The following is a 12,413-nucleotide window of genomic DNA, read 5'->3' as shown; positions in this document are numbered from 1 at the left end:
AAGTTGTTTTTTAATTGATATTGTGTGTCTTGACTGTTACTGGTTAGAGTTCATATACTGATTCATATAGTATGTTGAGATGTTTTGAGTAGGAAATGTACTACTGAAAGTAATGGTAAATTCTATTTAAAATTAGATTTGTTTGTTTGTTTCCAAATGATCAAATAGGAGTACTGTGACAATTTGATGGAACATGTGAGTGTATAATACATAGGGTAGCTGTTTCTATCTAGTTGTTACAATGAGAAAAACATTGAGGAGATAGGGTTAAACTGAAAAACCGTCAATTGGTACCCCTCCAGTAGTAATGGGGAAAAAAATACCTCTGGCTGGATGCAGTAGATGGAATATTAGGATAGTAGTGCTGCTAAATAAGGCAAATAGAAATATATGTTCTTTAATGATTATGCTTTGATATTTATTTTTCAGCTTTTTATAAATATTTGTTATATGAGGCAGGCTGTGCCAATACAGTGGGATGGAAGGCTTTTCTCACCCTTTAATAATTTAGATTTAGTGAAGAAAACCATCTACGTGATATTCCCTGAGCTGGTATTCTCCTAGGTGTGTAATGAACAGTTCAGGCTCCAGGATGTGACCTTCAACATATAGATCAGTTAAAAAACAGGAAATGTGCCACACCAAGTCATTTAACACTGTGCTGAAAGAATAGTTAATATCATACGTTCTTCAGGTGACAAGTAAACAATTATTTATCATGTACTTAAATCACAAATCACCTGTTTGGTCCCGTCTCCCCCCCCCCCCCCCCCCCCGCAACACTTCATTTGCTTTGGTGACAGATGCATGTAACTGACTTGCTAACATCTGTGTTAAGCAGGAACCTGAACAGAACAAAATGCAGCCCCTGTGAAGTTCTGAGGGGAAGAAGTAAATTCACTGCATCAAATCTTGGCCCCTGTACTGTATTGGGGAGTAAGAAGTTCGAGAACAAAGTCTGTGGTACTCTTGACTGAGGAGGAGGCTTGGTTGGGGATGCTGATGGAATGGTACTGAATAAAGCACAGATGTGAAATCCTCAAACTCCTCAATGAAGGAGCAGAAAGCCAGTGGGGACAACACTAGCCAGTAATTCTGTTAGTTACATTTACTATAACTTAACTGTTGTAAATCACCTTCATAGAGGTTATTAGGTGTGTTCTACAGCAAATTGAAACTCTTGTGGCCGTTGTATCCTGGCAAGTTGTAGCTGTCTTCCTGCTTAATACTATATGAGCTGAAGCAAAGTAAGGCAATAAAACAAATTTGCCTTTGGAGGTAATTAAACCTAGCTGCACTGGACTAAAGTAGATGAAACCAAATCATAGATCATGGACACTCTCACAGAATGAAAACACCCTGGAATTGAAAGTTATTTGAGGCTTGCACATTTGAGGTGACTGTGCCTTTGTTAATGACTGCTTCCAAAGCTGAGGTGTGTTTGTAGAGTTGCCACCATTATTACCAAGTGTCCAAGCAAGCTATCTACCATTATTAGGTAACTGTTGCCAAGTGTAGCTGAAGCATTACCTTTTGATTATTTTCTTGGTTTCAGAGAAAAATTGAAAAAGAATCATCTGTGCTAAACTATGCTTCCTGCTAGCTAAGTGGAGGAAATATCTTCCAATACAGCATGAAGGGGAGACCAAGATTTTAAGAGAAAATTGTGTTCCTCTGTTTCCTCCACCCTGATCGTGGTTTAGGCAGCAGTCACAACTTGGTTTACTGTTTCCGTAGCGTATTGTTGTATGACATGGGAATAATATCTACTCAGCATGGTATAAATATAGCTACTAATGAAATAAAGGAAACAGATGACTCTGTCCCACAATGACAAGTCTTGAGAAGTTATAAACTAGAATTATCCTGAGAAGATTCTCCACCATTGCATAGAAAGCCTAAAATAAATACTTTCTGCATAGAATAAATTGTTAGGATGCGCTCACAATATCTTTTAACATAACAGATCATCACAAAAGCAGGAAAACAAAGTTGAGCTTTCAAAAATACATATTTTTCCTTTTTGCTCCTACAAGTACGCATATTATAAACAAAACTACTGAGCATAATGTGCTAGAACCTCGGCTGTCCTTGTATGCAACCCTCCTCCTTACCAAATGACAGTGTTAATACTATCTGTATTTGGAATATCATCATAGATCCATCCTTTCGGCTTACCTCTGACTGCTACAGTTTTGATCGGGGCTTTCTGTATTTTCTGCGGTTCTTGACTTATCTCAGCAGTAGCTGCTGTTAAGGAGTCTGTCTGCTTTATGCCTCACTTGAACTAAGCAGACTGGGGCTGCGAAGAAGACGCAATAGCGGTGGCTTCTGGTGGCAGTACCTGGAAGGGGCTGGCGATGAAGGGGATGAAGGAGATGGTTGTTTAGTGCAGGCAGCACTCAGAGTCTGCAAGGCAGACAACAGTGACTGCAAGTCTAGATTTTAGGACTGCTCTCCCATTGCAACCAGGCATGGGCTATACCACCTTTCTCAAATGTATGTGCATTTTAAGGGCCCAGAGAGCAGCTGGCAGAGAGCTGATACCAGAGGGGTGTGGTTGGGTAGATTTTTGTTTTGGTGGTTGTTTTTTGTTTTGTGGGTTTTTGTTTGTTTGTATTTGTTTTTTAACAGGGGGGAGGTGTCGAAATTACATGGTAAGCTAGGCAAGATCTTTAGGATTGTGGACAGGAAAACTACCCTGGTAGAGGATAGTCCATGCAATGCTGCAGCTTCCTTCTTTTAAGGATAGACGCTATGTCTGATCCACAGCCTACTTTTCTCTGCCTTATCCAAGATAAATCCCACAAAGGGGAAAAATGGGTTTTATAAGTGGTATTCTTATTATATTTGGACTAGTTATTAAGAAAACAAACAAAACTGGGGTCATGAATATAGTACAGCTCAGTACTCTGTGTAGGATGCGCTGCTGCTGGGCTGGAAGTGTTCTGCCTGTCGCCACTAATTCTTACCCGTGGTAGCAGGTAGTCTAGTAGTGCTTGTGCTTCATGGTGCACTGCACAGGAGCTGGGAGGGAGCCATTCTGCTGCTTCTAAGGCTCTGAAGCCTTATGTTGGCCCTAATTCTCATCCTTATCTTTCTAGGGATTTCCTACTTTCTAAAGTAGGGGGATTGCTTGTTTCAGTCTTTTTCTGTGTTACGGGGAGGGGTGAGTGAATTTGTGCTGCTCTTGAACAAGGCAGACATCTAGCCCTTTTTGTCTTGCAAAGTTTCTGTACTTTTATTTGATGACAGATAACCTTTCATATAGATAATTATAAAATCACAGGTAGTCTGGAACAGTAGCGGTGCTTCTTGGTTGGAGATTTCAAGATGATTAAAGTTTCATAAGGCTTTCACAGTCTAAAATGTTGATTAAAATCGATTCTGATTTGTCCTTAGTCTTTTCAGCTGTTTTAAGCGATTCTCCTTCATATCAGTTATTTTAGATGAATTCACTGGTATAGTGTCTGTGCACTTAGCATACTAGCATGAAGCAACTTCTGAACTAGCTTCCATGTCCTCTTACTGCCTAATATTGTAGCACATAGGAGGCAAAGTAGTCTCTGCTCAGAGCTGAGAGAAGACTGAATTAATTAGATGTTTGGGGTCTTTTGAGTGACTCAGACTTAATCCTTTACTATAAATTAACTACACTGCAGTCAGTGTTAATGGAGCATGTTATATTAAAAATATTACATTATATTGCTTCAGCTCACTTGGCAGCAATATGTGAAGTTCTGTGGCTTTCACTGTGCAAATATTCCAAGATAAAGATAACTTTAAAGAAAAGATACAAGAGCTCCTGCAATGCTTTGTTTTTAGGGTTCTATAAAATAAGTGTTGGATCATGTTTTGCGTAGAGCCTGGTGCCCTTTTAAAATTACAAACTCCTGCCCTACTGCTGTCTGACTTTGGTAAAGGAATATATTCTCTGCTAATCTAGCATCTGCCAAATATTCACGTATCTCAGCTGTGAAGCAAACACTCTGCAAACTGGCAAATGAGTATTAAAAGATGAGATGTAATCCTCAAACTCGTGCCTAATCCTTTTGTCACCAAGAGGTAATCCAGACAGAAGGTAGTTGTGACTGGATGGAGAATGTCTGAACCAAATATCAACTCTGATAGTCTTTGTACAGAACTGTTAGAGCCCGAGTTAACAAGCCCAGGCACGTCCAGGGACAAGCTAATGGGCTGCACTGACTTGCCCGCAACTTTTGAAGCTTTTGAAACTCCAGCAAGGGATGGGCACTTGAGGGTGCGGTGCTTCCACAAACACTTTTCTAAGCGGTGAAGCCATAAATCCCTACCCATCTCTGCTGCATATTTCTGCTTCTGTGCCCAAATTATTGACCTTCTGCTATCTTCTGTCTTCTAGCTGTGTTAATGTGACTCTTGAGTGGGGAAACCATAAACCAGGTCAGTTTAAATGATCTGTGTGTTAAAAATGCCAACAACACCCATGTATCACCCCTGAAACTTCCCTTCTCCTCCCCCAGAGTGTTTATTTTCATTGTTCAGTGTTTTTTAGTTTGGATCAATTTCCTCAACAGTTTCAGTATGGCCTGCCGCAGGGGTAGGGGTGGGGAAAGTAGGAGGCTCTTAAATCAGTTTACATCAGGGATTGCGAAGTGGAATTTGCACCCTTAGGACCATCCACGCCTTCGGTAGTAACTTCATTCATCCGTGAGCTAGATAAGTGTTTGAAATAATAGGTGGTTGGTAGATTGTTTTTTCCCCTAAAGAGAGATTCGCAGAAGGAAGGGGTCAGTTGTGGCATGTCGAATCTTGGGTTTGAACACAGGGTTTAGGATTTAAATATGCCAGTGAAGATCTGTTCAGCCTGAACTGGGGGAACATGGGGACATTGCTGCGCTATGGGTGGAAAACGTGCAGGAGTGTGTGGGGTTTCCCTACCCTCCCCCAACCTGAGGTCCTGGTGAATGTCAGCCTTCAGAAATAAATTAGTTCAGATGAGAAGAATGCTTTTAACTCATCGTTGCTGGTCTTATTGATGAGAATCTAATTTTTAAAAATGTAACTTAACTAAGTTTTGAAATCACATCGTATACAGTTCAGCATGGTCTGCTGTTTCCTGCCTCCTCCCATACAGTGTCTAAAAGCTTAAACAGACCCAGACTCTCTGCAGCCTGGGGCACCTCTGAGGAAACCAGGAGGAGTGGCTGAGTGCCTCAGGTGCAAGTTTTGGAGTCTCTCACCGCTGCCTGGCAGCCACCCAAGTCTTGAGAAAGAGCATGGGACGACAGGCTCGAGTTTGGGAGTGTGCTGAAGAACCACAAAGAGGAAAGTGTCCTGTAACTGAGTGGTGGTAAACCTTTCTGACCTCTTGTGTAAGGTTTATCTTCAAGGAGATTTGTAAGCCCTTATCATGTAGTGTCAGGTCAAATGACAGGTGCCAACAGCTTGTGATTATTGGCCTAGATTTAACCTAGTTCTGGTGAGGCTAGAAGTTGCTTGAGCCAGGTCAGATGTATAGTTCAGCTGGTGGCAGAGCTGTGACTGTATAGAGGAGGGCAGGACCTGACCATGCTCAGAACCTGCACTGTGCTTTACGCGGGCTTGGTGATGAGGAGGAGGAGCGTGGGCTGGGTGAGCATATGGACATGGCCAGTACAGGTGGAGAGTTATAAACAGAAATTGTGCAGGGCGCTCCTGTACACAGAGAATTGTTTAACAGGGCAGATCAAACAATCTGCCCTATCAGTAATATACCTTTGTATGTGTTTAGACTAGCCAAACTGTAGGCCCATTTTTTCACTCTCCCTTCCCTCCTCCCCCGCCCCCCCCCTTTTTTTTTTCCATAGTAGATTTTTATCCTTTGTGGATCATTTGGTATACAGTGAAAACCCCTGGATTCCAGCCAGCCCAGTCAATAAGTTTCACTCATTAATAAGACTTGCTTGTGTGCAGAGCAAACAGTGCTGTTCAAACAGTTTCCTAATCAAAACAGTTTTTCCACCATGTTAACCCCCTTGGAGCTGGAGGCATGTACCGTTGCCTCCAAACACATGCTGCAATTACGTACTGACTGTATGGTCGGACCCGTCTGGGTTATCTTGCCATCCTGGATGCAGAGAGCAGTGGAACTCCATGCTGAAAGAGGGAACAGTGACAACACCGTTTATGCTACATACAGGTGCAGATCACAGAATCACAGAAACTTCAGAGTTGGAAGGGACCTCTAGAGATCATCTAGCGCAACTCCCCTGCTCAAGCAGGATTGCCTAGGGCACATTACTCAGGACTGCATCCAGGCGAGCCTTGAAAATCTCCAGAGAAGGGGACTCCACAACCTACCTGGGCAGATGTTGGTGAAATTGTCCTTGAGTTTTCTGCAAGGACGTTCCTTTCATGCAGGGTGACTGCGAATGTAAATGAGACTGATTGAAAGATACAGGCGATGGTGTTTGGGAAGTGCATGCTACACTGCAGTCGGGTGGAGGATTTCTGCAAGAGATTAAAGGGTACAATGAGGATAACAAGCAGTGAAAGTAAACAATTTCAAATGAGGTCCAAAGCAATTATTGGAAGGTCATGCATTTAAATTCCTCTCTCAAAATGTTTTAGAGAAACTAGATTGCTCACAAACTGCTGTGGTTGAAGAATAAAAGTAGAAGCTTTGAAAATACGTAGACAACATTACAGAGATTCTCAGCAAGGGTAACTTGGCGTCCTTTGTTCAGCACAGTTCAGGTGGCTTGTTTTCCTTTTCTGCCATGCTATTGTGTAGGTTAGTGTAATTTAATTATTGCTTTTCTAAGAAGTTTCAAGTCACTTGCTCTGCCTATCCAATAAAGAGCCTGGTAATGAATCTGCCTCGTTAATATCTAGTTTAATGTTTGCCAGGAGTTGGATCTGGTAACCTCTAAAGAGCAAGCAAAAGGAGGAGACCGCTGAGGGCAGAATGAGCAAGACTTGGAAGTAATGGGTCAGCAGCTCTGTGGAAGCCAGAGCAGAAACCCTGGCAGACATTACGGAGGGCAGCTGTGGAAGGATGGCAGAGGAGTTCAGAAACTAGGAGTGGAAATCTGGAAACTGTCACCAGAAGCAGCCTGAGGGTGACAGAAGAATGCAGCAGCAGCTGCAGCAGGGTACGCAGGGCAGCCCAGCAAATGGGAGGCTGGGTGGAGCCATCCAGCAGCAGCTAAAGCAAAAGGCCAAAATCTGAGGGAATATTGGGATGTCATAACTTGCTGCTGAGCCTTTAGCAAGCTTTTAGATTTCAGAAGGGAGAATACTTTGTGTTTACTATTTTTGTAGACTTCATCATGTGTATTTTTTTATTTTATTTTTTAAATGTGTTCTGTTAACATTTGCTGGGATAATGTATCACTGACCTCTGGCCAAACTGCATGGATTTGGGAAGTATTCAAAATCTTCTCTCCCCTTAAGACTGTGTCCATTGGTATATTTTTTTTCTAGCAGGATTTGGTTAAAAAAAGTCTGTGTTTCTGTAGCAAGCAGTGGTTGCAAACTGTATGTGAGCAACTCGGTCTAGCAGAGATAGTCTGCTACCAAACTACATTGTCAAAAAACAGCTTTCTCGAGCCCCGTGAACTGTCCGGGATTCTTTCCTTTTGAACATGCTGCTTTGCTCAGTGCCTAGGGAACCACCCAGCCCAAAGCTTCTTTCTGAGTATCACGTGCTCCTCAGGCATGCCATGCTCTGCTTTGTATATACAAAGAAAGACGCTTGGAGAAAGTTTCACTGCCCCTCTGAGAGTGCTTTATGTAATGCCTCAGAGAAACTGCAAAAGATACAAGTTACAGCTTTACATATATATTAGCCCTTAGCATGCATGTACGTTAGTTCATAGCATGGAACTGCCCGTTGTTGCCATAACTACCAAACGAGCTATTTGGTAAGGGCAAGAGTACTTTTAAAAAAGTGAGGGGAAAAGCTTTACTGTGTTTTGTCGTTTGTTTGGGTTTTCTTTTCTCCTCTATACAGTTAGGGGTAGCACTTGGGTGGCTCTAGATTGCAGAATGCAGTCTGGGTGAGGGAGGTAGGTCAACAGAGCCTCAAAATGCAGGCCTGTGAATCTGCTGTGAGTTGACATCTCTAGTTGCTGCCTTTCCCCTACAAAAATGTATAGTGAAAAGCCTCATCCTAAAATACTGTTAACAATAATCCCGTGCATGGAACTTTCTTCTGGGATTATAATAGACATCTGCCGCAAAGCAGAAAGAAACAGCCCTCCTCTCTCCAACAATTTTTGAGCTTTTCCTCTTACAAGTTTAATTATCACATCAAAGAAGTAATAATGATATTTTTACTATAAGCATACTTACAAGCTCATCCACAGAGGCCAGTACTTCAGTCTGTTAGGTGAGTATGACATTAGGAATTTTAAAGTCTTTCACAATATGAAGTGGAAAAAGCTGCTCATGAGAAATAATTATGTATTGTTTAAAGAAGTATGCCCTGAAGAAATATTTCCTTGCTCTGAAGCCTTTCTTGAATAAGACAGTCCTTAAATCGTTGTTTTAAAACTTGTTTTTGATGGAAATGTACTTTGGGTGAACCACAGCATGTCTTAAACTGTGCTTCTGGTTTGTTTTATTTCCAGGAAAGGTAGCTATACAGAAGGAAGATCTGCAGAAGTATCATAACAGAGACACCTGGTTTCAGCTGCAGCATGTTGATGCCGATTCAGAAGTACAGGTGAGATTATTTTGGCAAAGGAGCATTTGTAACAGGGCCATGGCAGCTTTATGGGTTCCATGGCTCTAGGACAGATGTGTTCTTTCCCTACAAAAGGGAAGCATTGCTCATTAGTATGGTTTAGGTTTTAGTGATATTTGCAACTTGTGTATCTGTAGGGTTTACACTTACCCACTGAATTACACGTGTGGGTAAATCGATGGGGCCAGGATTCTCCCCACAGAAATAATTAAAACTATGTAAACTATGAGGATCACTGATACAAGGAGGGGTGTGGTCATCTAAGGTATCAAATAACTTCAAAATCCTATAAATAACTGTTGATTCCTCAATCAGCCTGAAAATAATAACTGCGGGTACTGGTTTAAATAATTGCATAGGCAGGTTGTCACAGGAATGGCAACAAGTACATCTCAGAAAAAAAAACAACCAACAAACCACTCCTTGGCAGATTTCTAGGCCCTGCTCCAAATCATGAGAATGGTGATGATAGTATCGCTTCAGCTCCATTTATGGTTTGGTACTTTGCAGATTTTGGTACACAGTGGTACTCCTCTTTTGTACTTACTCTCTTTTGAAGCAGATTCTATTTTCTATTACAATGTTAGGTCTTGTGAAAACAGTTACTGTAGCAAAGCAAGAAATGAAAACGATATAGCAGGATATGAAGTCAATATAAATCAGTTTTTTTTCTTTTTTTTCCCCCCTGTAACTATTTATTACATGTGAATTTCAAACCACAGTCTTTGCTTAGGAGGTCACAGACATAAATGTCTGACCTGTGCCACAGTCTCCAATAAATGTAAGGGGAAATTATGCTTAGATACTGCTGTGTGGTAGAGTTGGACATAATGTCTTGGCTTTACAGTCTGCATGCAGGTCTGCACATACCAGGTCAGAAAATACTCGTTCCAACATGTAGTGTGGTTATGTGGAGTGAAGCATATGTGAAAATACATTCAAGGTTAGATTTTCTGTTTATTTGCAGAGACAAATAATACACTGTTGTGCATGTGATGTAAAGAAAGCCTCATGACAGCCTGTTCAGTCTGTAACATTCTCTTGTAAAGTATTGATCCTCTTTAATGCCACATTTCAATGCCAATGGTGATGGAAAGGCTTTTAACAGCCTTTTAACTTTGAGATCTATTCTGTTTACCCTGTTTTCCCTTTCTTCTTACCCTAAAGCCTCTTATGACAGTGACTTTAAAACAATAGATATAGTGTTTATGTCCTGCAGGATATGAAAACTTTCCCTTTGTAATTTATCATCTGAAAACCACCAATATTTGGATAAGCTTCTGCGCTGTTTATTTTGTTACAATATTTACACAGAGTGAGCCTGTGGAAGCTTTTAAGACCAGGGTGCTTTCTAGGACAGCACTGGTAATGTAAGCTGTGAACTCATAACAGAAAGGTTTGTGGGCAGCTCTAGCTTTTGGAGATAATGAGGAGCACCATATTTGCTGGAAAGCGTGTTCTCTGTTTGTCATTGTTTGTACAGTTTATCACTTCCGCTGTTTGTATCTTTATAAGAGCCCAGCTGTTAAAAGCTGTTTCTAGGCTCCATGATAAGCATTTATTACAACTGGTGTAAATATGAATAGCACTCTGATGATTTTATCCACTTACTTAGATGTTCCGCTGTCTTTACGCTAAGGAGCCTGCAAGAGGGCTTTGTGTCTTCCATAAAAGTAGGAGCGGATTTGTAGATATTTTGTACGAATTCCTATGCAAGTGAAAATAGTCAAATGAAGGAGTATTTCTGTGTTGGTGCTTTTTTACAGTTGTGGTATCTCAGTTGTATCTTTTTCTAATCACTTTTTCATTTATGAGAGAAAAAAGAATATGTCTGTTAATGATGAGTATTTTCGCCATGTTACTCAGTTTTTCTCCAATTTTAAAGCAAATCATTAAGAAATGTTAAGTAGTTAACGTGTGCAATGAATCATGCAAATACTAGTAGTCAAAAAGCAATTTTAATGTGCCAGCTATCAGTTTTATCATTCTAGCAGTTGTCCCCACTGGCCATGTAATCTAGTAGATTAAACATTGAGCCACGTACCAGGGAACTCTTGCATCTTACTTCTGCTTTTGTTGGCCAGTGGCCTTAATACTGTTCTCCGCGTTGTAGAACACTTCATGGCTATTTAGTTATGCATCACAGCACCCTACTGATGTAAGCTACTGTCACTTCTACATTTTTAATACAGTGAGAAATAAGTGTCAAAAAAATGTGAGTTGCTTGAGGTCATACAAGTCAATGTGAGGAGTTTTAAAAAAAAAAAAAGTATCAAAGAGACTGGGTTTCTAATTCTTTCTAATTCATTAGGCCGTGATATGAAAGAAACTGGGTGACAGTGATAAGGCTGTGTAGGACTTTACTGTGTGCAAAACCTGAAAATATCCAGGTTTTAAGCAGACCAATCATCAGAGTCAGAAACTGAAAACCAGTTTAACATGAATGGATTATTGAAATATTAGTGATCTTGGGTGCCATGGTTCTCAGATGTTCAGTTTTGGGACAAATTTGGCCTCATTTTTCAGAACAGAAGGACAGATTTGAAATTATGGATAACAATGTTTCAGATATAAGGACTGTATTTTGAGGTATCTGAAGTTTAATGAGTAGAATTTAAAATTTTGTTCTTGACGTGTTTTGGATCTCACTTGTATGAGTTTCAGAGATGGTACAAATTTTCAAATGGCAATACTGCTTTCTGTCTTCATACGTAGAGAGGGAATGGGATGTGATGTGGAGATTTTTCTCTTTTTTTTGAAAGTGCTAAATAATACAACAAACAAATAGAATTCTAGTGCCAATGGAATGTGGATATTTGTGTGCTGTTTTCTCAAATTTTATTCAGAAGCATCGCTCTAAGTATTCTGAAGCTGTACAAAATAAATAAGCCTGTATATATTAAAAAACCCTAAAATATAAGTGGTAGTGTTGTATAACTCATCAGACGTAGTTGCCAAAGTGTTTAGCTTAAGGCTTTGCAGTCAGTTTTAGGGTTTCCCAATGTTGCTAATTCTTACTGTCTTGTAATGTTTTCTATTGGCAGGAGTGCAAGGTGAGATTATGACTTGATAAACTTCATGGTAGTTGAGGATGTTACTGACAGCAGGACTGTGTTTTAATTGTCAGCCTACACAGATATGAGCGTTATTATCAGATGCTTTAATGCCACATCCATTTATTGCTTAACAGCAAGATGTACTGGAGTCTGGGATGATTGCTTATCTTGAAGAAAAAAAACTAGGGCATTGTCCATCTAGGTGAAGAGCTGCTAAGGGGCCTGTAATCTTGCCATGACAGCTGCTGTTTGGTGTGGTGCATAGTCCCATGCCAAGTGGTACAGGTGCTGTGCAGCTGCTCAGCCCACAGATACATATTGTGCCATTACCCACCCACATGACCTTTGTGGCTTTGGTTTGTCATTTCGTCTAGCAAACTAGTTAGTTGAGATAATCAATATGATCAGGTGCACCTCAGTTTCCCTTCATCTGAGTGGGTGGGTGGGTAACAGTAGCCATCAGAACACAACCCTGTGTCATGCAGCAATGGATTGTAATCACCCCTTAGGTTCTACAGGCTCTTATTCTGTTTGTAAATCAATGCCCCCAGATCTTACTGGCTGGTTTTGCTCTCGCTAGTTTGAAAATAAGATATTGCATAGTCTGCTGTAGTCCTGTCAATAGACATAGATATAACCTGGCTGTT

The 12,413-nt window shown here is 40.7% G+C and overlaps 1 protein-coding gene across 2 annotated transcripts in view; it reads left to right on the top strand.

The window, feature by feature from the left end:
* RASA3 (RAS p21 protein activator 3) overlaps positions 1-12,413 on the top strand; it is a 138,568-nt gene that overhangs the window by 57,936 nt on the left and 68,219 nt on the right. For both annotated transcript variants that reach the window (XM_063338386.1, XM_063338396.1), the window contains exon 4: positions 8,595-8,689. In XM_063338386.1, the coding sequence (XP_063194456.1) occupies positions 8,595-8,689 (95 nt within the window). The remainder of the gene's footprint in view (positions 1-8,594; positions 8,690-12,413) is intronic.

The sequence above is a fragment of the Chroicocephalus ridibundus genome, chromosome 1 (genome assembly GCF_963924245.1).
Source record: "Chroicocephalus ridibundus chromosome 1, bChrRid1.1, whole genome shotgun sequence".
Classification (NCBI taxonomy): domain Eukaryota; kingdom Metazoa; phylum Chordata; class Aves; order Charadriiformes; family Laridae; genus Chroicocephalus; species Chroicocephalus ridibundus.
The sequence above is the reverse complement of the archived record's forward strand: the minus strand, read 5'-3'. Positions and strand labels throughout refer to the sequence as shown.